Consider the following 26,478-nt stretch of genomic DNA (forward strand, 5'->3'; position numbering starts at 1 on the left):
TATATAGGTACATATAAACGCGCTTATATATAATATACAATATAGTGTGTATACATTGTATTTGTGTGTGTGTGTGCCTATGTATTTCAAGCCTCCGGATATTATTATCCGTCAATAATTATTATTTGGAGAATGGAATACACTTAATAGTAATAAAAAAAAAAAATTACCGTAACGTAATGTCCAATAATATTGCTTTTATTTTATTTTTTAATAATACATAATGGCACCAACCGTCATCGTCAATACAGTCGAGATGGCCATTTCTGATAATAATATCCGACTGGTATGCAGCTGAGCATTTTATTATAATTATATAGGTACGTTTAAAATATCATAATATTATTTAATATTGATATAATATATTGTACACATTATAATGTAATAATAAAAGTAATATTATGGGTACCTCGCAGTAAAGGATTTATTGTTATACGCACAAGCAGCCGACTAAGTGGTATATACCACGACTTTGGTATAAGTGAGCTCATGGACTTGTGCACTCGTGCTCGTACTTGCCAGAGCCAGTGCTCGAATTGTGCGCGGAGTGACAGTTATTTTTTTAAATATTTTAGAGTACCTGCTTCCATTTATTATTATTATAAAATATGCTAATCAATAACAAAATGTAAACCTTCGCAAATTTTTTATTTTTGCATCACTTTTTTATTGTTGTCTTTCATTTCAAAATGTACTATTGACTGTCGCACTTGCGGTACAAATTTACTTGAACGCACTAAAATCATAAAATCAGCGTTGTAACAATATGTAGTATAGGAATTATAGGAGCCAAGAACAACAAAGAAAAAACACCTCATTTTTCATATACGTATTGTGCACATTTAATGAATTTTGGCGAACAAGTTTCATTAAAATTACATAAATATATTCGCTTAAAAGTAGAAATTATTGTTAATTAATGTTTTTTTAATTTTTTTTTTATTTTAAATGTACACACACACATTGGGCGATATAATATATCAATTGTAGTTAAATAAATAATATAGCCTAGTCGATGATATAATATTATAATGATATTATAGAACTATGTAATCGTATATAATATTTATAATAATAATTTACAGAAAAAAAGAAATACATAATAATAATATATAATATACTGCATTATTGTATATATATATATATATATTATATTATACTGGCTAAGTCGTTATTAGTATATTATGATTTTTTTTTAAGTTTTAATTTTTTCCTCTTTGGTTTTATCTACAACCGTATTACACGTAACAATAATAATTATAATAATATGTATACACAATACACATAATACTATAATATAATATATTATGTATATAAATTATTTAATATTATAAAAAGTAATTAATAAATTAATAAAATTACGGCGATACACAATATATATATATATATATATATATTAAAATTATTATACTTCTATACAAAATGCAAAACACGAGTGGGTGTCTTTCACACGACATTATACAATACGTCATATTATGTTTTATATATTGACAGTACTGTAACTTTAAATATCGATACAAATAATTAGGCGGTACGTAATACATTATAAATATACACATTATTATCATGACATATGGTCACAAGAAAGTTTCGTTTTAATAATAATTAAACAAAAGAAGTCAAAAATAAAAATAAAAATATGATGCCAAAAGAAGGAACTACTTATAATTATATTATATTTATACAATTTTTGGACGTATAACCGTGTTATAATGCAATATTATTTTTTTTTCTCCTTTTTCATTTTTTCGGGTGGGGAGACACGATACATTCACATTAGTTAAAGTTAATATTATATATAATTTAGGTATTTACCAAACGACACATCACGCTTGATTCGTCGTAGACATTTATACAGTATTTATAATTACAATGTTTTTTTTTTTCTAAAAATCAGTCGGTAAATTTTATTTAGTTATAATAATAATATGAAATCAATAAATAATAATATTAATATATCAATGCGTATAATGTACAGTAATCGTCTACAGACTCGTCGGGTCCACGTCGGTGGCGAAGTGTCCTTCGGAGTTCGTACAACGGATTACATATAATATTATAATAATAATATAATAATACAATACCTATATCATTTTCACGTCATGATTTTTGAGATCGCATGATATTACAAACACTATTTTCGTATCGGCATTGGTGCCTAAATACAACACGCTCAATACGTTTGTTGTTCGTCGCGAAACACTATATAACGATACATCTAAATAATATTTTAATAGTTAATATTACTATAATAATATATAATACATACATATATATGCGATACATTTTAACTGCACGCGTAAAAGCCCATAATAAAGTCACATACGTAAATACATACAAAAAAAAAAAAACGAAAAAAAAATGCTGACATACGTAATAATAATATTATTATATATATGTAGGTATAATAATGTAATATAATATAATATATGATACAAAACGAAAAAATCTTCACTAATATTGTTTATTAAGTACAATTCAAATTTTATTTAAAATGTTTAAACTACGTTCCGCAATTATATTATGTAGCCGTGCTGAACAATACGGAATTATTGAAAAATTTTGCCCTGTTGTCTGAAAACAAAAAAAATAAATAATAGTATAAAATCCATTCGTATTATTATTATTCGGGTATAATAATATTATTATGTTGTTGTATTCACTTCGAATTAGGATCGAAGTCGAAGCGACGGCATTACATATTATGTATACGAGCGCGTACACGAAGGAAATTTCCTGCGATATTACCCACCCATCCCACCCACCCACACTCATGCAAACAATATCACACAACGAGGCATGTGCGTGCGTGTACGTGCGAGTGTATATATATTTTAATATGGTACGACTCGATTGCTGTCGGAAACAGAAGGAAACTCGCCTTTCTCCGGGGTCGAGCGCGGCGGTGGCGTTTCCCCGGAGCTTTATGATTGATTGTTTTCCGAGCAAAATATTATATAGTTGCTCGACACACGACTGCAGTATTATAGTTGTACACACATATACACGCGGTTTGCGAAAGAGGGTGGCCGTCTTCGGTGGTGGCGATGGCGGTGGGTGTGAGGGTGAAGGGACAGTCATGGAAAATTGATATTCAACACGCCGCCGCCGCCGTGGCCGACGCGTGTACCGACGTTATTAAAGCAAAGGCGGATATCGTCGTCGTCGTCCAACTTTTCATTATTATAATACAAGAAAAACCGATAGAGTGGTGGCGGTGGGGTGGGCGGTTTGTGGGAGTGAAACGATAACGGAAAGTTTCAAAATTAGAAAACAACATTATTATTGTATAGGTACCTATAATATATACAAATATACGTACTCGTATATATATATGACCAATAGCACGTTACCGAAGGGTGCGCTCTGCTGCTATAGCGCCGCACACTTCCGCCAATTATAAAAACCAAAGAGATTATTTCAAATCGATAGGTATGGGAATAATATAAATTGTTTTTTTTAAAACGTGTCTTTTCTTCGTTTTTCGCAAAACCGTATAATAAAATGTTGCCACCATCGAGATGGAACCCAAATCTAACCCGCGTCCATCTGTTTATATTATATTTTTGTGTATATTTATACATTGATACACTGCATTCAGATGCCGTCACGTCAAAAATATCCACTTATAGATAATGTCACAGTAAATATTCAAAACGTACCTGGAACGGGTGATTTGATGTCTCTGTCCGAGTGTTGGCTCTGTTGTTGATTTTGTTGGGCAGACTGTTGCTGCCTGGCTTTTCGTTCCAGATCGAGCTCCTGCGCAAACGTTTCTGCAAACGATAATAATAATAAAAATAAAAATAAATGTAAAAATTCTCGTTGTGTTCTATATTATTATGTATATTTTCTCTTTATTGCTGCGTGTGCGTGCGGCGGCAAAGGGCTGTTGTTGGCTAATCGAATAGCCGCGTAAGGCAAATGTCATTGTCGGCGGCGACAAAAAGGGCGATCGGGGTAGTGGGTGGTGGATGAGTATGGGGTGAGGGGCGCGAGAAGTGCTTATACACAATATATATATATACGAGCAAGGAGAGAGAGGCGCCTCCGGGCGTATCGTCTTATGCAAAACGCATCTATGCATTTATAATACGTTTCATAATGCGAATTTGCCCGGAAAACGTTTATAATATATACGCCGAGCGCATAAATCGGCTCTTCCTCGGCGCGATCCCGTCGCCCTCACTCTCTCCGGAGGCCTTTTTTTCCCTCCCCGTCCTCGCGACGGTTCCCATTAACCCGTGTACAAAATATATGACGTATATAGTATAATAATATGTGCATCATATACACAGTGCGTTTATTATTGTTATTGCCTTTTACTGTGCAGAGTTCTTCAATGCAGCGTATATTATTATGCATATGTATACCCGCAATCAAAACCACCCCGAGGCGGAAGCGTTCGAGAGACGCGGGTGGCGGACGCGAATATTATGTTATTGCCTCGAATCATCCGAAATCACGCACGAAAAACAGTGAAAACACTATGTATCGTCTCGTTATTATAGAGCATAGGTACAATAATAATAGCGATGACTATATAATATCATATATTTCAGCGGGACTTGGCCGCGAGGGAGGAAAACCGCCTCTCTGCAATGTCGTCTGCTCGTCTGCCGATCGCCCGCGCCACTAATTATTATTACTTGTACGATTCTATAGAGCATCGATCGCGGTGTACATAACGGTCGTGTTAATTACAAGTGTATATTATATAGTATATGCTTACATATATATTATATGGACGCTACGACGGGCGAGGTTTGGCGCTGCAGATATCAATGCGCCGTTAACACGTGCGTGTATATATATCAATTATATATATATATATATAGTATAGTAATCCGAGCTTAATAAATGCTCGCAGAGAGGGTGGTTACACACACGAACATTCGTCAAATTAGAGAAACCGACCGCCGAACGAGTATACAACCGGAAAATTAATATCTCGGAGGCGGTGGTGGTATAATCCTATTTCGTTGACTTGTAATTATGCGAGCTCCCCGAAATGTCTGTATATATATATATATATACATATACGCATAGATGGAAAGACAGAGCTGAGATACACATCATCGTGCTTATTATTATTTCCACAGCGGTCAACCGGATCATTTTACCTATATATATTATAACGGCGCAGAGGCGGGTAAATATAATAAAGGGTTCGGCCGTTGGTCTTATATACGCGTGGCGAGGCGGTGGTATAGAATTGGCTTCGGAAAACTTGCAGAAAACAAAGAAAACCATCCCCCGGACGCCGGACGGACTTCGTAATATTACGAGTGGGCAGCGCGGCGGGCACATCCTTCCAAGTTTTCGCTTTAATTATGGATCACCGCCATACCACATGTATATTATACAATATGTATATATATAAGTGCAGCGTTGTTTTAAGAAAGTTTGACGGACAAAGGTCGTCGTCGCGTACGTTTCTCTCGTGTGTATATATATATAACTACTCTCGCGTTTCCATACATATTAATATTAAATACTCGCGCGCGGTACCGCCGGATGTTAATCCGCTTAGATAAAAAGCAAAAGGGTCGGTAGATACTTATACACATAGCGGTTGTGTATTCTATTTTCTTACATATATATAGACGCCGAGGCACCTTAACCCGAAATTTTACCACCGTCTTCCCATACGCAGCTTCAACTTTGCCACGGGGCTATATCCACGTACAACCATGGCCGACCTGTTTCGCGTCTCTGCACCACCCTCGGCTCACTTTCTCTCACTACATAATATACGTTTTTTCACCCGTCGTGACTTTGCAGGCTCGCGCGATTAACCGCATATTTGCATATTACATATTATACGCGTCGTACGACAGACATATATCCCATTGCCGCATTTGTATTATTTTGCGAGCGTCAGGCGATACGCATGTATATTATTATGCGTACGAAACGAACAAAAAAAACGACGACGACAGCGAAAAACTCACTCTCGAAAATATAAGGGGGGTTCGACCGCGTAATCCCACATTCGGCAAACACGCCGCCGCCGTGTGTTTTAACGCGGCGGCAACGAGAATTTGAATGAAAATAAAACTTGTTACGCGGCACTCGAAAATGTGGACCTCAGGGATCGGAGAGAAGGTTGGGTGGGTGGCGAAAGAGAAAAGAAAAAAACAGGGACGCGCACGACGAGAAAAAGGGTGCATTTGAATATCCAATAATAAAAAATAAACGTTTCCGAAGATGGATATTTTTTTCGAAATTACTTTCATTTTTCCCGCGCCCGAACGAACGGTATCCAATTTTGGAATGTACATATACATAGTATATTAAATTATATATTTGAAAATAGAATATAACAGTTGCGCCTTGTTTCCCCCGTCCCGCCTCAACCGTCACACTGCGCAATAGTTTACTTAAAACAACTTCGCTACCTACCTACAGTTTTATGTATTATATTGTATATTATACGTGTATTGTGTATATACAAAAAATGTACATAAATACATACATACATACATACATACATACATACATACAACATACATAAAGTACACGCACTATACATATGTCTATATATATATCATATACAAATATACATATAAGCACCCACCCGACGCGCATAAGCCAACCGGCCAAATAAAGATGACCCCTTTTTGTTTCTCTTTTTTTCTTTTTTTTTTTTTACTTTTTTTTATACATCGTGTACACACGACCGGAGCGCAATTTTTTTTAACAACCAAATAATGGGGTTTGTGTTCCACCAGGTATATGATGATAAATCGTCGCGTTCATCGGACAGCTTAAATCCGTGCAGAGCGGCAGCGATATTATACTCTTCCGGGCGTTAACGAATCGAAAAAAAATTTGCAAATACTACGCGTGCATATACATCTGCAACAGCAGCGTTTGCCGCGTGCGTGGAAAAAATTAAATCCGCAAATTAAAAATGCACGGTCCAATAACTAATTCAATTATACTTTAAATGAGCTTTTCGAAAAAAAAAAATGTTAATATAATATGAATGTATAACGAAAATAAATAATAAAAAATACCCGATACTGTCGAAAAACTACGCGCGTTTAAATTATGTAGGTACAATATGTGATGTTGTACAGTAATATATATATATATATATGCATATAAATATACCACCTATATAATAATAATAATGCATAATATATATTTATATGAACTCGATTTCCTCCCCCCTCCGCCGTCGGAGCACTGAGCGTTAAGATATATCGTGTGTGGGAACTGCAACTCTGTCCGGCGCAATTGACCGGTTAATAGTTTTTTCCCATCGGCGAGGTACACACACACACATTTGAAATCGATTACAATACAAAAATAATAATAATATTTTATATATCGTGCGCACGATTTGTTTGACGCGAGTTTTTCGACAATAAAGCACACACCGCGATTATGATGTGTGTGTGTGTGTGGACAATGCGATCGACTATACGATTGCCATCAGCAGACGACATACGTACATATCGATATAGTATTATTATTATTATTATTATTATGGTTATCGTCGGGGCCGTAACGATTGTCCACCTGGAAAATTCACTATAATAATAATATACTGCGTGTCGAATTTCCGTCAATTTTCCTCGACCACTATTCGGTATACCTATATAATATGGTCAATATTGTGGTATGTACAGCACACAAGCACACGTCAAACATTTATATATTATTATTATTATTATTATTATTATTATTATTATTATTATACACAGTGGTATAGAATTCTATCAATACGCATAGTCGTTCAAGTCGCCGTCGTCCTAGTCGTCGTGTTATAATATTTTATCATTATTCGTTGTTGTTGCTGTTATTATATTTTTGTACGCAATCTGAAGCAGATTTAAATTCGTAACGCGTCTAACTGTACAACGAACGTTGTCGTCCGAACACCGAAAACGCTCGTTTGTGCACACACATATTATTGTTATTATAATACCCATATAGATACGATACGTACAAAATTATTTATGTGCGAGTAATGCTTATTATTATTGTTATCGCGCATGCCCGATTTCACACGACCACATAATGTGATGGCTGCAAGATAATAATAATAATAATAATATGATTGTTGGCAGAAGCCGCGGCCGTCACCGGTGACATTACGCTGCAATAATAATAATAATAATACCTATATGCTGCCACGGATCAAAGTCTTTTCAAGTTATTATTTTATTTTATTTTTTTTGCCTCGGAATCCGAAATGCATACCTATAATAGCGTAAAGTGTACCAATATAATAATATAACAGCGCACATTCTCGAATACACTTCCGAGGGACTTGGACAAACTTTGCGGTACACGCTCGTTTTTTCATTATTTTTTTCATTTAATATTTCCAGTTTCGAGAAGGTATCTCCGAGGAAACTATCACATACCGAAGGGTTATAGTAGGATTGATTCGCCGAAAAGTATGTTTTTATTGATATAATCGTATATTATTATTATATTATTATGTTCCGTCGCACGAGTTCGACGACGAGGAATTCAAACGATTCTATGCTTCCATATAAAAATGATTTAACAAAACTACGATTTTGAAATATTACAACGTATAACATAGTTGGAGCTTAGGAAGCTTAAACTGGCAATGTTTAGGATTTCATGTCAATTTATCTACAGCGATTACTCGCAGCAAATCACACCGCCTCAAATCTTGAAATATATATAATATAAATTCGCCATTAGCGAAGAGTGAAAACATAATATTATAAAAACAAAAGACTGCACATATTATTATTGTTGTTAATATTATTTACATTCACTCAACAGTGTTCGAAATTGAATTTTCATGTGCGCTCCACTACGCCGATTCAATATAATTTTCATTAGGAAACTGCTTTGTGCGTTATGTGTAAGTACACTGCTACAGCAGTATAACTCTCGTCGTTTTTCCATACACCGCGTTGTACAGGCAGAAGTAGCAGCAGCAGTTCATGTGTCAAGACGAAATTAAATTGTAATTCGGTGCCGAGAAAATTGCCGTAATAACGCCCGGGGCGGAGGAATATTAAATCGACAGCGGAGAGTCGGCACAAAAATATACGCCCGCGGGGCAGGGGAAGCGGAGATATCATGTAAAAAAAAAAATAATCGCTTCTTGCCAAAACGGCTCAACCGTGAAATTGAATAAATAACGTGAGCTTTTTTTTCCCCCGCCGTTCACTCTCGCGAGCGCGACCTTTTGTCACGATGTGTTTAAAAAAAGATTATCTTTTTTGTCCTTCTTCCCGCGCCTCCCCGCCCGTCGGCGTTATTTCTTTTTATTCCTTTGCCACTTAAGCGGATTTCGTGTCGGCGGAGTTTTCCGAGTACAAACGCAAAAACAACAAGCGCAGAAAGTCTTTGAAAACCATATACGCATATTATAATAACACATACACATTACACATTGTACATGTATAGCGCACCTTCAATGCCCCCCCCCCCACGAAAGTACCTATACCTAGGTATATGATTGGGTGTATGGTACACATAAATACGTCGGGACGCAAGCGTGGACGACGTATATACGCCGACGACGAATGTGACAAAATATCGGAATAATAATAATATAATATGTTACAATAATAATAATAATATTAATAATATCCTCGGCGGACCGATTTTCTGGGTAATCGCAGTCGAAAACGAAAGCAGTTTTATACGCTTTAAGCGCTATATACGATTTCGTTTATATTTTAGTAGGGTCGCCGTATTATTTTTAGTCGTATTTTTTATTACTCTCGGCGCGCCGCGCTCACAACTAGCCGCCACCCCTTGTTTTATTTACATTTGCGTTTTTTTTTTCTCCTTCATTTTACACGTCCGGAAAACGATTGTTTGCGAGCGTCAGTGTCGAGTGTGTGTGTATACAACTTCCCGGTGTTGCACGATGCCAGGTCCCGTTCTGTTTAAAAAATGCATAGTTTTCGGTTAATTCGCAGTGAATGCTTGATTTTACGAGTGTACCAAAAGGGTTTACACAACGCACTATACATACATATATAAATTTATGTGTGCGTATTGGGTGTGCGGGTGTGTGGGTGTGTGAGTGTCGTCGCTGTCGTCATCGCAGCCGTCGCCGACGCCGCCGCCGCAGACGGCGAGAGATGGGGCGGAAAATAAATAAAAATAAAAAGACCCGTGTAATAATATACGCGTTGCAGCTATATTATATATTATTATTATTATTATTATATGTATATACTACTCTGAGGCAAGCTCGGGGTTGGAGGGTGGTAAAGGATCAATTGCGGCGGCGGCAGCACATAACGTTTGCACGGCTGAGGGTTAACCTCGGTGTTTATTGCAAATGGAATTTCTGAGCAGCATTGCGGGGCGGACGTCATACGCACACGAGTGTATGAAGTTCTCATTACAAACCGACACACTCGCATAACGCAGGCAGTTTTGAATAATACGCTGCTCGAGTCTCCGTGTATATAGATATAAGTGTATATTCGTATACGGCAAACCACCACCCTCGTCGAGGAACACGAACACGAACACACACACACACACGCGCGCGATTCATGAATACGTAACTAGTGCGAGATGCGAATTTAAAAATAAAAGAAAATCTCCGACTAATCACTGTTTATGTTTGCTCTTCGCCGGAGACAATTTTCCCGCGCGTCGCAATATCGGCGTTATATACACGTCACAGGGCACTACCGTACACATATTGCATTATTTAAGTTTAAGTTTACGTGGGTAGGGGCCACAGAGAACGTAAGCATGCACACGGGCGTAAACATTAAGAGTGCAATCAGTGACGGTGTCAGGTTTTTGTAAGCAATAGTTTCGTGTCCAAAATAGCTTGTGGGTATATAATAACCATAATAAACGTTCATAGACGTACACTTTTTTGAAGTATTATTATTGTGTCTGATGATAAAAGCTATATAATACCCATAGCAATATTTATACTTAACAGCAATATGTTAAAATGAATAGGAATTCTAATCGTCTATATTGATAATTCGATTTGAAATACATATTTTATAATAATGTGCAGATTTTTTTGTATTTGTCTTAAAGTAGCTGAGATCTCTTAAACGTGTAACAATGTAGCCGTTTTGTGAAATTTTTAGTGTCAAAAATAAATATTCTCTTCGAACGTCGCAAAAATAATTTGCACCACCACTGGTCACTGTATATATTATTATTACACGCGTATGGATGCGTCACGTAGTGCAAGTTATGACTATACCGTCGTAAATAAATATTACGTTATAAATAATTATATTATTGCGTTGCATTTTTCTTACCGGAATAGTTTTGCCAGAATGCGGCAGCCCCGGACGAGCTCATCAGGTCCAGTCCCGAGTAGTTCCATTGCTTGTCGTTGGACGTCTCCGAACCCCGTTGCACTTGTCCCGACGAATAGTTTTGCGGGCTCTGCGACTGTTCGGACCTGTCCCTCGGCTTTTCGTTGTTGTTCTCTGGAGGGAAAAAACGGCACTCAATTATTGATATCAACATCGTTGTAGTAGACGCTACTACTGAGGCGATGCGCAGTTATAGCTGACATCGAAAAATATGACCAAAACAGTACTAAAATGTGGAATTTACAATTAAGTACCCAAATTGAAATGTATATTCTCTCAGATCAAGATGGACATTATGCCAATATTATATTTATCCCTATTTAGGATATCACTGAATTAAAGGTAATCGCGTATTCAAATATTTTGTGCACCTATTCTGAAGATGGACTAAGAAGACTGGATCTTACACATTCCGTCGTATACATTATTATTAACACAAATCGCACGTAATGTGAACAAAATAACTGTATACAAATTTTTATATGACCATTATGAATGAATCTAATCTATTGAACTATGGTATTATTTTATTGTGCATTATGTTTTTAATATTTTATTATTCAGAGATTCGACGAATGTGCCTGATATTGCGGATACGATTCAACCGTCGTAGAAGTCATACTACAAATATTATAAAATTAAACTTAACCACGAAAAAACGTATTTAATGAATCAAAATTGGTAGTACTATTATAGTAACTACTAAAAGTTAGTTTCCAAATTTAGGTATCCCATTGGAACCTGTGATTGAATATTCGTCAAAATAACCGTCCGAGTCATTTGAGATAGTACGCACCTGTTAGTACACGGAGTGCGTCTGCTGGTGCACCGGCCGCTTTGATCATCTCTTCCAGCTGAGCCCTCCGCTTCAACTCTTGTTCCAGCTGATCCTGTACGCGTTTTCTGGCTTTCCTCTCTCGGCGCAAACGCTTTTGGTAAACGACTGAAACACGAGGAACACAATGATAATAAATAATAGTGATCTATATGAACAAATAATATTTGTCGGTTATTTTTACATTACGCAGACGAATGTGCGTGTGCATTCGTGCAGCAGGTACCTACATTATTGTATCTACATCTCGTAAATTGGGTTTCCGTTTATTATTTCACAATCGTATCCCGATTCTTGTGGTCCACTGGTCAACTATATACGTTGGCGTGCAGTTAATCGGACCGGACAAACACAAATATTATACCATATACGCGGTATCTACCGTAGACACACACTCACACACACACATATATATAATTTATATACTTGTATAGCCTATAGGTACTACTCCGCGCACCCCGACCCCCACCATTCCCGTCTCTTTCGATTCAACAAACACAACGAAATCATATTTAATAAAATATACAATATTATACAAAACATATATATATTTTTATATATTACGTGTACATATTATTACGTATTACGTATATACACATTTTATTTCGCGCACCACCGACCGCACCCGGGTGGTGGTTTCATCAAAGAAATCGGAAAACAAGTCAGGCATCCTCTCCGCATCGTCCGAATGAACACACAAAAGGACTGTTTTGTTCATATAATAGTATCTGTATGTCTATATATATATTTATATATTTATATTATATATACGAATGCCCCCGCGGGCGCGCACTATACAACGAACGACGACAACGGCGGCGGCGGCGGCGGACGATTTCGTTGTTTCCTGTAATTTTTTTTTTTTTTTTTAATATTAAATTTTATTTTTAAGTGTACACACAAGTCAAGCGACGGAAAAATATTTTTATGTTCGCTATATTATATATTGTGTAGCCACCGCAGCCACGTATCATTGGTCGATGGGTGTATTCTGTGGGCAAGGCTGTGCCGCGCACACAGATCGAAGATTAATAAATAACAATAATAATAGACATTCGAACAATGACGGACCACCGGTTCTTTAATTAAGACCATCGGCTATATTGAACGTTTTCATTTTGAATATTATATACATCCCATCGGTGTTTGTGTGTTCGACAACAAATCGGGTTTTGGTTCGCCCCTCCCGCGGTCGTCGACATCGTCTGCGCACCTCAGCCGACAAATGAGAAAAGATTCGTGTGGTGTGATGTGGTGTGTGTGTGTGTGTGTGTGTTATGTTGGTATATCGATTGCATGGATCGCGAGCAGCACCTTAAGACTCGTGAAAAAAGCTTCCCCTTAATCAATCCGGACAAGAAGAAAAAATAAAAGAAAAAAAACGTTGCGGCGTCGGTGCTTTAAGTATATTTCCCTCCATTTAAAACCACAAAAGTGCATTAACGCGAAAAATAATCCAATCAAGAAATGGCGTTAATCGAAAACGAAGAGACAGTGTCTCCTTTTTATATTCGAGGTTCTTAAATAATTTTCATTTAAACTTCTAACAAGGGGACGGACGGCGGCAGCGGTGGCGACGACGAGGAGAAGACGGACCGAAGAGGAAAATTCAACAAGACGTTGCAGCGTTCTCGCATTTCCTTTATAATTATTATTTCTCCGCAAAAGAATACAATTAAAACAGCCACCTCTGTCTCCCGAGACCCACGCGGTAATTGGACGACCTTAAATAGTGCATGCGGCGGAGGTTTTTTGGCTTTGGAAACGTAATCCGTTTTCGGCTGGAGCGTCGGCGATGTCGTTGACGTCGGAGTCTTCCGCCTCGGACTTGCGCCATCATCATAAACCCCCTGTATATTTCTACTGACATTATCTCTTGCATATTGTACGGCACATTTAACAGAAGTTTTGTCGTTAGTTTAACGGGCGGCGGCGGGAGGGATACTACAATTACAGTCTATAATATACCAAAGTAATGAATATTGCAAAGAAAAATAACGCGTGGAGATATTAAAAACAGATTTCCCTTCAAATAATTTATATTATTATATTATATAGGTACTACACGCTGCGCCGCTGTTTTGACTTGAGAAAAGCGAAAGAGGTTTACACTCCGCCCCCTCCGCCACCTCCGCCAGACTCGAAATCGTATTAAGATAGCTAATTTTTGCTCAACAATTCCTTTACCCTTTTAACGTTGTATATATACGTAGAAAAAAAAGAAACAGCTCCCCGCGATAAAAAAAAAAATATTAACAACTTACAACAACAACAACTACAACCCTTGAAACATTATTTCTTGTTTTAGCTTTTAACCTTTTCTTTCGGGCGCAAAGCTTTTAACGTGCGCGTGGAATCGGCATGAATAATTTCGAGAGAAACGACGTTAATTTCCGACTGGAAAATACAATTATCGAGGCGCTTAACCGTAAATTATGCGACGAGTCTTTGTTTTTTTTTTTACGACTTTTAACAGCGATAAAGTGTGTATAATATAAGGAGAACAACACGAATTTATATACATATATATATATGTATATACTACAGAGCTCTTGGTTTGAATACGTATGCACCCCTCTCCGTAAATAGCAAAACGGGGAGTATAAAAATTATAAAACATTAAAGTCAAAAATCGTAAACTCGTTTGTCATGTCTTATGCACGAACTTTTAACCCCACAAACGGAACGCTTTCCAACCACTCGATCGAGCTGAGCAGCATAATATTAAACTCACTGGGCTAAACACGAGTGGGTATACACGACGTAGCATCGTAGGTATTTTATGTTTTAATACGGGCATGTAAGACAACAGAATATAATATTATATAAGTATACTGCAGTGCTGATTACTGCACTAAACAAAATATGATAGAAAAGACTTTCCTAATGTCAATCGGTAATTGTGCTTTTCAAAAAATTATTTGGTTAGAATACTTCTATTTCATATACCAGCAGTGTTATTCTTTATGTTTTTCACCAGGTTGATTAAATTTCTACCAACATTTTAAATTTCATATTATACTGTACATATTGTACTCGATATTTTTCTGATATTCATACTAGGAACCGCATTTGAAATTATGACTTCAAATGCTAATCAGTTATTAAAAAAAAAAAAAAAACATTAATTCAGCATGTTAAAATTTGAAATTTTCAAAAAAGTCTTTTGTTTCAAAATATTATCAACAGAGTGAAATAGTTTACAAAAGATAAAATGTCATATGAAAGCATAACAATTATTATTATTTACGGATAACTATACGAAAGAAGAAAATCAAAACACTGCATATGTTGTGATATCGTACATCATTGTCTCGAAGTAATAATTAAAAAACAATATAAAAATACCCTCGGTCGTCCATCTGTGTTTAGAGACTCTCATTCTCTACAATAATAATTATTATATCATAATACCTATTAATGTAATAATATATGTATAAAATAAGTACCTATTTTACACTGTACAGTACGCTCAATAGCTGTGCACGACGTAGAAAATATTATTACCTACGCTTTATAACTTATAGGTATAACATATTATATTCTATGTACAACTAATATAGGTATATAGTATACAGCGTACCAATAATAATAATATCTGATGCGTATATCACGTGAGAGTGCGATGCGCATCCGAAGACCGAAGGGGAAATCGGGTCCGAACCGATTAGCAGACAGAATGTGTGTAGGACGGTCGGCTTTGTTTTTTACGAAAATAAAAAATAAACACGCGGCAATGGTGTGTCTACTCAGCGGCCTTACATAATAATAATATACATTTTAGCTCCTATACTGCAACAGTGCAGCATACAGGTACCTATACACTCGGTATAATGACGCATAATATTCTACGCATTTTATTGCGTATGTACAGATTTATCGTAAAATACCGGTCTGGAGCGCGTGCAGGACAAAAATATAATAATAATAATAATAATAATAATAATAATATATCTGAGCCGATGTGCCGTTTTCGAATGCACCGCACCGGAATAGACGAGTGCAGCAGCACACCACCGGTGTAACTCAATATCCTGTCGGCCAGCGGACCGTAGTACGTTACCCGCGTTAACCCGTGACAACTCGCATTTGCGTTTATCTCGCGGACAATGGAACGGGTGGTGGGCGAGTGGGTGGGATAAAAATAAAACGCATACACATATATATGTATATATCGCGTGTATAGGTACTGCTGCTGCAGATAGGGAGAACGCGAGCACACCCGCGATCCGCTGCACCCATCAAGCGATATATTTTTATACATAATAATAATCTGCCCGCGTGCAGCGTTATATAGGGCGCGAAATCATATTTACTCGCGTGCTTACGTTTAATGTGCGCGAAAAAATCGTGGAGTCGGCGGCGGGAGGTGAAAATGATTTTTCCAGTCGTTTTGTCATTTGATAAAGAAATTGCATTTGGATACTGTATGCACATAAAACTCGGTCGTCGGGGGAACAATGGCGGCGGGAAAAAGTCAATTTTTCCACTCGTCGGATACACGGCGGTGACTTTATATATTTATATACGATTTTCGTGTCATTTACTTTTATGTGCGACGGTGGTCTTATCACACCGCGACCCCTAGAATAATATTATAACAGGGTAATAATAATTCAGTCGCGCGCGCGCGCGTTCGAAATATTATATATAATATACTATAATATAATACGCCATATTGTACGAAAGCTTATCATACGCACATAGACATATATATAATACGCATATAAAACGAAGCGCTAGGATTATATTCAATAAATTCAACGCGTTTCACGTGTGTGTTTATATTCGAGCACAAGTATATATATATATATATATATACATATGTTTATTTATATTGTCATATTGATATATTGTAATAACGTATGGGAGCATATAAGTGTGTATAAATATATACAGAGACAGAGTGTACGTGCGTTTGTGTTGTATGCGCGACCCTACTGTATATATACACATATATATTCTCGTTATCGATTTTCGTCAAACACCGATCATCCCCTCTCCGCCGCGTGCAAGATTTAATACGCACCCTCTCACGGCGGGCGGAAGGGTTGCAGGCAAAAGGTGGTTAAGAAAACGGCAAGTTTTGTCCCGAAATCATATTAAAACATTTCGGCTTAAAAACTCTTCGTGTATATACATATATACATATTATGTGTGTGGGTGTGTGCGTGTGTACGTCTCGAGGCGCACTCCAAAATTCCTCTCTTCTTTCGCGCGCGGCAGCCCGTCCGGAAAAGTTATACGAATTTGCGTCCTTTGTGTTTACGCTTTGCTAAGCCGGTAAAAGGGGTGCTCCCACACCGCCGCTCCTACGCACGCTCTTCCCACACCCGCGGGCTGCGGCGGTGGTTGTTTTAAGTGAATTTTAAATGACAACACCGTCGTCGGGCTTTATATAATTTGCGTTTAACACGACCTATTAGACGGCGAGAGACTGTACGGTGGAGGCGCTGAGCGGAATCTTTGGGCGCGTGGGTGTAATGCGTTCGTTGGCTGTCTCGTCGCCGGCACCTTTTTCGTTTTTATTTCGTCGCCACTATATAAACACGACTCTCTCTCTCTCGCTGAACGGGAACTTTTGTCGTTGGTGACGAAACGAACATTGAAAAATAAATTACAGCCGATGACGGGAGATGAAAACACGATGATGGTCGTCCCAACGAGAGCATGTCCCCGCGTAACATAGTAATGTACGATAATATAATGTACACGGCTTGCGTTTGTTTTTATTGAACAGCACATCACGAATGAGAATTGAATCACCGACACACACACACACACACACACACGCACACACACATTATAAGCACCCGAAACTGATAGCAGAAGCCTACACATTAACATAGACCCGCGCGGTATATAATAATAATAATAATATAATTATTACAAAAGACACGTGTACCACTGTAGCAGTTGAACCACAGGAGCCGCCAGCCCCATCACACGACCACATAACGACTCGGGTTGACCGGATACTCTGTCCCATATGGCCTCAAAACGATCGGAAGAAAATGCGCACCGGTGTATCGTCGGCGTGAGGGGGGGGGGGGAGACAATAATTATTATATGCGGCTGAGAAAGGGTCGTCGCCGTCGTCGTAGTCGTCGTCGCCGCGGTCGTTCCTTATCGCTCCACGCCGCCGAGCAGGCAGACCATCTCGCCGGCACGTATTAACATTAATATCGGGTAATCGAGGAGGAAACCCGGAGACCGCAGTTAAGCCCTCCGCGTACATACGCCCGCCCATCGAGTAATTATCTCAACAAGGTGCTTTCGGACCATAAAAGGCGGAAGAGGATCATCGCCCGGCCACATGTGTCGGCCCGAGAGAAACCGAGTCACGATAGTTGCGCTCCGCTGTGTAGTTCGTGTGTGCGTATAATATATTATGATATTCGTGTGCTCGCAAAGCAATTCCCCGGACAACTTTGGGGACCTTATTGTAAATTCCTCGAGAAAACGGGCCGTGCTCGGTCGTCGCGGGTTTAGTGGGTTTAGTGGGTGGGGGCAGCAGTTAACCCCGCTCATCGTAGGAAACCTGCAGCTCGTAAAACGGCGAATAATCCCATCTCGCCACGCATATAATATAATATTATGTATAGATGATTGTATATTATAGTAGTACGTGTGGCCGCTGCCGTTGGCCTTTGAGTCATACGACTCAACGTAATATAATATAATATATTTTAATATTATACTCGGTCGTCGTCGTCGTCAACGTATCTATATAATATGATATGTGCGTAAATGACGGTGTGTGTGACACAGCACCTAACCTATACATATATAAAATATATATGCCCGCTCGACAGTTCCGAGGGGGATAGCCGACGGGGCATTGGAAATGTTGCGTGTCAATTAAAAACGCGAGCGCTCGCGCATATGTATGTATAACCATTGCAATAATAATAATATGACGTGCGTACATAGCAGTAACGGACCTATTTAACGGTTGTTTTATAGTCGGAATCACGACACTTGGTCCAATAATAAAACTCCAATTCAATTTCCCTCGTCGAATTTAACGTGTCACCCGCCGCCGAGTTTTATGTACCTTTCGACGCCGCCGCCGCCACGGATCTACCCGATCGTCAAAAACGACTGTACTTACACGTTTTAACGGTCCGATCGGACGGCCGTACATGACAATTAAACGCAATTACGCGTGCACAAAAAGCGGCACGTATGTGTCATCCCGAGGTTTTTTTTGTGTTACTGGATATTTTAGTGTTTCATGGGAGCACTGCTGGACGATAAAAATCACCAAAGAATCTCTGGTCTATATAACCTTGTGTGGCGCAAAAACTAGCTATATTTGCGTACCTGCGGCAGCATGATACGGTCTCACATTGACTGCTTATAATATATTATAGTAGGTATGTATAATATTTCGTACGTCGTTTATATAGATGCGAATGAGATCCGGGGTTATAAAGCTATCGAGACATATATTATAAAACATATGCGAGAAGGCACATCATCTTCTCTCCCTTCCCTACCGCACCGCCACGTCGCATACAATTTGAGAGTTGCAGCTACCAATAACGTATAATCGATATTACTTATACGCCACGAACGCTCCGGGAGTCTAATAATAATACAGCTGAACTGTCGCGTCGTCGGCGGCAAAGGCGTTTTTTGGTCGTTAAAGTCACCGGTCATCATGATGGAAGAGACGCGCGTTGACAAAACGCGAAGTTTCAGCCATATAAGCGCGTATATATAATACTGTGCACCGACGGCGTTTGCTTTTTGCGTTTCGTCGGCGATTTTATTGCGGCAACAGGCTATACGTCGTATATTTTATATTTTATGTCACCTGCGGCGCCCCGGTGGCGGTGATCTCGCGAATACTGAGTACACAACTATTACGTATTATGTATGTATATTGTAGTATATATATATATATATATATGTTATTATATTATATACTCCCGTTCCTCCCCCGCCCCACTCCACCTACTTCTTGACCTCTCCACCATCTCGTCCAGCGCCTCGTCAGACGTCGTCTGGTCGATCGTAAAAGTATACAAATGCATACATTCGCTCGCTGGCTATATTATACCAGTACATTAATAATAATGATAATAATGTGTACGGCCGTGGTATTGGCATTTCGCGGCCATACACTGTGACGATGTATATACAATATATAAGTATAATATTATAATATGTGTTTTTACGACCGGATAATATATAATAATAATAATAATAATATATAATATCCATTTCGATATTTCTCGGGGTTCGCTTCGTATCGTCTTCTGGTCATTCCAGGCCGTTGTATCGTATGCACTCGCTGCGTTTTCGCCGTAATTACATAATATGGTTCGTAATTTATTGTAAAATACCGTCTGGGCCCGTCGATAAAAAAAAAATAAACACGAGAAAATAATAACCTCTGTTTTTCCTATAATATATCTCGTGTATGTATACGTTAACTCACAATGTAACGCGGAGTGCGTTTGCCGACTAAAACAGTTAACGGACACATATATAGTGTATATACTATATATATTATACATATACTATACGGTGAGACGCAAGTTATATATTGACTAAACGCCGTTTAATGTTCATATTACAGTATGACGATCTTACAATAATAATAATAATATTAAATAGTGTGTATATACATCGTATACTACTCGAGAAAACATTTTTCTTGCAGTGTCAGTGTTAGTCACGAGAAATCCTTCGATTCAATTTTCAACCGAAACGACAAGGTGCCGCGTGGATACCGCAGAAGCGTGCTTTTCGACCGCGGCCAAGAAGTGTTTTCTAGTTCTTAGGGTCTCGGACATCAATGATGAGAATCATCGGGTTGGCGGCTAGAGCGAACGCGCACTCTAACACACGTACATAATAATATCATCAAGTCCACTCGACGAAATCGTTATAATATATATGCATTATATAATTGTATGAGTATATATACAGGACAAAGCTTCCAACGGCGGCTCGCGGTCGCATATTATATAGGAATGCTTTGACGAAGAAAACAATTCGGCAAACAACGTCTTATCATAATATATACATATACGGTGACTATATTATTATTACTAAAACTGATATAATATATGTATATATATTATGTACACTGCCTCCCTCAAGTTCCAGGAATTCGTGGGCCGCAAAACGCGCTCGGGCACGTCATGTACTATTTAATAATATGTAAGTACACACATTACATACGCATAATTTATCGTCGTATTTATCTGTCGTAATTCCGTCGGGTGCAAATAATATTATATATATTGTGTAGATGACGGTGACGGAGGTGGCGACGTTCCAAAGCGGGTGCGGGTGAGTAGTCCACGTTCGTCGTGGTTTAAACCACGCGCAAGGGTTAGGGAGTTTGCACCTATACGTATTGTTTTGCCGATTTTGAAATTCTGTTTTTTGATTACTGTTGCATTAAACTAAAATATTATATCATATTCCACCTCCCTTTACTTAAAATGTAAATACCGCAAGGACACGCGTCATTATATTAACGCAAAGTAAAGGAATATATATAATGTATATTTAATTTAAAACAAAAAGTTATATTCAAAATATTTGCATCAGTGAGCTGGGCTGCTTTGCAATTAATTTCGTACCGTTGTAATTTTCAATATCTTTTATATAGTTCTATCGATTCCGATCGAAAAGTTTTCTGGTTTTTAGTATTTTTTATCATCATAGCCCCTAAATATATATATATATATATATATATGCATATATTTACTGTTTATAATCTCGAATTTATGACAATGTCGACAGCAGAAATCGTTATTAAAATTATGATAAAATCCTAAATAGTACCTACCTACATACAGGTGAATAGTAAAACATTTTTGTTGACGAATCCCAAATTTTCACCGCCCGTCGGGAATTGTTACACCTGCAGCAGTAAGTAGTATAAACGAGTACTATTGCACCAGTGAACGGGTTCGACAAAATAATGAATGCAAAACTATGAAGAAAAAATGACGCAGACCTTGACAGTGTACAATGAGTTTATAACCGTCGGCAAAGTATATTCCTTGAATATTATGATGTATATACTAATGTGTACAAAACATAATGGTGAATATTATGATGCAAGCATGTGTTGAGGGTATTGCGACTCAAAGATAACACACAGACTTAAGGAGCTGCAATATTACTATGGAGAATATTATCATCGAATATTATAAGTATAAAATATAGCCACATAGGTTTGGCGTAGGTATACGTGTCGAACCTATAGATCACGTGACGGTTCGCATTTTGAAGTGGAAATTATTCGAAATCAAAAAAGGTTATTGAAATCATCGGCGAGACCGTTCTAAAAATAGCCGTAAAATATTCTAATCAACGACAAGAAAAATATCGATTGCTTAGACCTCGATGCTCGCGTTGACGGAGGCAGTGAAACGTAAAAAACCATATTATCGTCATCCGGACGTTCACGCATGCACATAACCCAGCACGGGAGAGATCAGCTGCAACAACTTCCGACATCGACGAAATTTCGCACAAACTCCGTATTTCAACCCACCCCCATGTACCGTTAATGATCGTTTAATATTCGTCCCCAATATTGTTATCAGTTAGGTATATTGTAAAACCAAAACATTAATTCGTTTTCAGCCGATAATCGGACACCAGCCGGTCGGCAGCACTCGAGCACAACACGACTGATGTCGCGTATTTTATACGGTGGCTATAAATCGGCTTCTAAATTACATGATATTGTATTTATTTTGTGTGTGTATGTGCGTGTGCGTGTGTAGGTGGCACACGACACTGATCGGGTCAGGAAACCGACGATGTCGACGGTCTCCGTGTGTGGCGAAACGCCGTCGGAAGACTGTGCCAACGGTCGCCATCAAGGACACACACACACAGGTATTCACACCGCAGGTACAACACGTCGCAGATATATATTATTATATTATTCGTATAATAATATGTACGACGCGACACGTCCTACCTATACTACCGATAACGAGCACCGAGTTCACTTAGCGCGAGCGCTCCCTTATCGGGTTGTTTACACGACACCACGGCGGCGTTTAATGTAATTACAAGACCGACCGATTTCGACGGACAAGTAGACGATAGGTATAATAGTATGTAGGTAACTAACAGTTACACACGGGCGTAACGCGAGTATTCACTTAGCCATTTGCCCGCGTCCGATTATAATATATTTGCAGCAGCGCTACAATGATAGGTACTATATATAGGTCCGAGTCTCATATACACGCGCCGACAATTATTATTATTATTATTATTATTATTATTATTATTACGGTCGTTTCGTTTCGAATCGTAAAAGGAAAAAGAATAAAAAAACCAAACCCAAGCAATAACGATTTATTTCCGAGTCGCTCCCCACGCGCTGCACACGCACGCACACGATGACGGAGAGCGTTCGAATGTAGCGTATGCGTCACGGAGATAAAAAAAACAAACCTTACTAGTGACTATAATACTCGTGTATGTGTGTGTGCACGACTAAAGAGATTCACCGCAGATCGCGCGAAAAGGGTCGTGGCCGCATGTGTGTGTGTGTGTGTGTGTGTGTGTGTGTGTGTGTGTGTGTGTGTGTATGTGTGTGTGCATATTATACAAATATGGTTATTCTAATCGAAGCTCGCGCACGCCTCGCGCAAATCGTTCTAAGGTTGCATGGGGAGGCGGTGGCGGCGGCGGTGAACCGGCGGACCGGAAACAGACCGTTGTCGCACCGCACGCGCCTGACGCTGCAGCGTGTGTGTAGTTTTTAATATGCATCACTGCAAAAGTATTATTATCCTACAGGACCGTTTTTCATCCGTCGCATCGACACGACGACGACACGAGATAACAGTAATAATATACTATTATATATGGCGTAATAATATGCTCTGGAAATCAGTGAGTTTCCTCTCTCGGTTTATCCTCGCTCGTCGATGTAGACTCATATCGGTTCAACAACTGTTGTACAACTCCTGCTGATATGCAAAAAATTCACAAACAAAACGTTAATTTTTTGCAAGAATCGCGACGAGGCTAATAGTAGTGTATCATTATCACAAAGAATTGACGATAACGAGCAAAAATATCAAAATCAATGGAATAGAGAAACAAAAATGCCGAAAGTTTGGAGCGTGCTCACAAAATAAAATAATATAATACTATCAAACGTTCGCAGTTTGCATCATCGCGCAGGATCAGCTTCCGGAATTTAATTATTTTGTCTGTGGCGATAAGCGCATCTTCCGGGAGATCGTAAAAATATTGTTGTGCATTTTGTGCGGGACAACAGGCTTTACGACTGTATTGCTCGATGTTTTTCAATTATTCGGTGGCGTGCGTGGGGCGAGGGTTGGACAAACATATTCGGACGCAGAAATGAATTTTCTCGTGACCATTTGTAAGGCGATATTTTCTTTTCTCTTTTTATGTTTTTACTGTGCAACATAAAAAAAACGAAAAAAGAAAAAACAATATTTCTTCTTGGTAATAACCGAAATACCTTTTTACTGTTATGTGCTACGTAGCCGGAGGGACGCGCTGCTGCAGCGAGCAAGGAATCCAATTTGTGCGCCGGCCATGGGGAAGAATACAATAATGAGTGGACCCTTCGAGAGTTTGTATACGCGAATTTTAATAGCGACAGATCAAAGGTAAACGGTTATATTCCCCGGGGATTGTCTTCATTCGGACAATTTACGTTTTCAGGAACGTTCTTAAAAAAATACTATGGTGGTGCCGTACACAAAGGGTTTTTGTCCAAAGTTCACCACGGTGTTTGGAAACTTATTTGTAATCATGTCAATAAAACTCGAAATTGCTATAAAAAAAAGGTCGAAATGTTTTTTAATAAAAATTCACTAGCACAGGACTTAAACCTACTCTCATCCAACACTTAACAAAATCAAATTACATTTTACAACGTGTAGCCGCTATGGCTATTGTATTACTTCGCTTTTGAGTAGCGCGTGTACATATATAATATAGGTACAATAGGCAAATGAATAACATAATATGTGTGTGATATATGTTTAATATATGTGTGCACTGAAACGGCAGACGATAATTCTTCGTGTAAAGCGACCCTTAAAATCTTATCGAATGACACTTAAAACCCTGCGGTCAATAATTGCATATGGACTATACGTGTACCTGCGAAGGTCGAGAATTTTGGGTTCTTTGACACGGTCTCTAAAACCCGATCGGAATGACATTCGCATCGGAATTTGTCCCCTACTCGTGCACTCAAAATGGGCAATAAACGTTATACCGAACGGATAATATATAATATATATATTTATAGGGTTGATGGTCACGCGGGAGGGGCGGTGTATAAAGTGTTTTTGGGTGTACGTGGCCTGTGTAAACAAGACTTTCTGCGGAATATTTCGCACGGGAATTAATGAGCAAAAGGGGATGGGAGACGACGGTAGAGAAACAATAAAACTGAGATATACGCTGTGCAATGTATATATGTGTATACAGTATAATATGCATATATAGCGAGAGGCTCGCCTTTACGACGGGTCTGCCACCACTGTCGTTTGCCCTGCCCTTTTTGTCCATCCATAAAATGGTCACACAGTGTAAGTTTAATAATTTATATTTCCATATAAGAGGATTTCCCCTCCGCCCCACATCAGCAACAACAGCAGATCAGTGGCCGGGCGGATGGGTGAAATGGGCTCGGAATTATTTTATAATGCTTATTTATGCGAGGCGCTTTACTTCAGAAGTGGCGCATTAAAATCCCCAAGACGTAAGTATTCGAAAGGCAATAACGAAACCGCCATTGATCCCCTGCGCGGTGTATACAGCGGCGTTACGCGTGAGTATTATAAACAATATAATATAATACTTAGTAAAGGAAAATCGAAATCTAGCTGGACTATACACGAGTGACTTCAAAAAGGTATATTTAATTACTATAATAGTAATAATATTGTAACGACGACCCGATGAACGATCAATACGTCTTGTCGCGTGTTCTTACTATGGAGGAAGCGTAGTCGTATTATTTTATTTATTTATTTGTTATGTAATAATATGATGTGTAATAATAAAATGACTAGTTTTTACCATAAATCGAACTGTGCCCAGCGATTATACACTTGGTCCTGCAGAGCAGTAATACGCATATACACGATAATATTATATATACACGTCAACATCACTATATCAAAGAAAACCGTATAGCGTGGCGTGTGTTCGTGTGTGTTTATGTTAATCGGTTTTTAGTGATCGTCTACGACTAAATATTATGTAATTGGGACGTCAAAAATCTCGGATGGCGTGAATTCGATTCCCTCGCCCGCGTTAGCGTCAATGAATATTTAA

The 26,478-nt window shown here is 38.4% G+C and overlaps 1 protein-coding gene across 2 annotated transcripts in view; it reads right to left on the reverse strand.

The window, feature by feature from the left end:
* Positions 1–2,521: 2,521 nt before the first annotated feature.
* The window catches only part of LOC111028715 (dachshund homolog 1), a 127,987-nt gene continuing 104,030 nt past the window's right edge, over positions 2,522–26,478 (reverse strand). For both annotated transcript variants that reach the window (XM_022307448.1, XM_022307447.1), the window contains 4 exons: positions 12,112–12,258; positions 11,256–11,429; positions 3,663–3,776; positions 2,522–2,574 (listed from right to left, as the gene is read on the reverse strand). In XM_022307448.1, coding sequence (XP_022163140.1) covers positions 2,522–2,574; positions 3,663–3,776; positions 11,256–11,429; positions 12,112–12,258 — 488 coding nt within the window. The remainder of the gene's footprint in view (positions 2,575–3,662; positions 3,777–11,255; positions 11,430–12,111; positions 12,259–26,478) is intronic.

The sequence above is a fragment of the Myzus persicae genome, unplaced genomic scaffold (assembly GCF_001856785.1).
Source record: "Myzus persicae strain clone G006 unplaced genomic scaffold, MPER_G0061.0, whole genome shotgun sequence".
Taxonomy (NCBI): Eukaryota; Metazoa; Arthropoda; class Insecta; order Hemiptera; family Aphididae; genus Myzus; species Myzus persicae.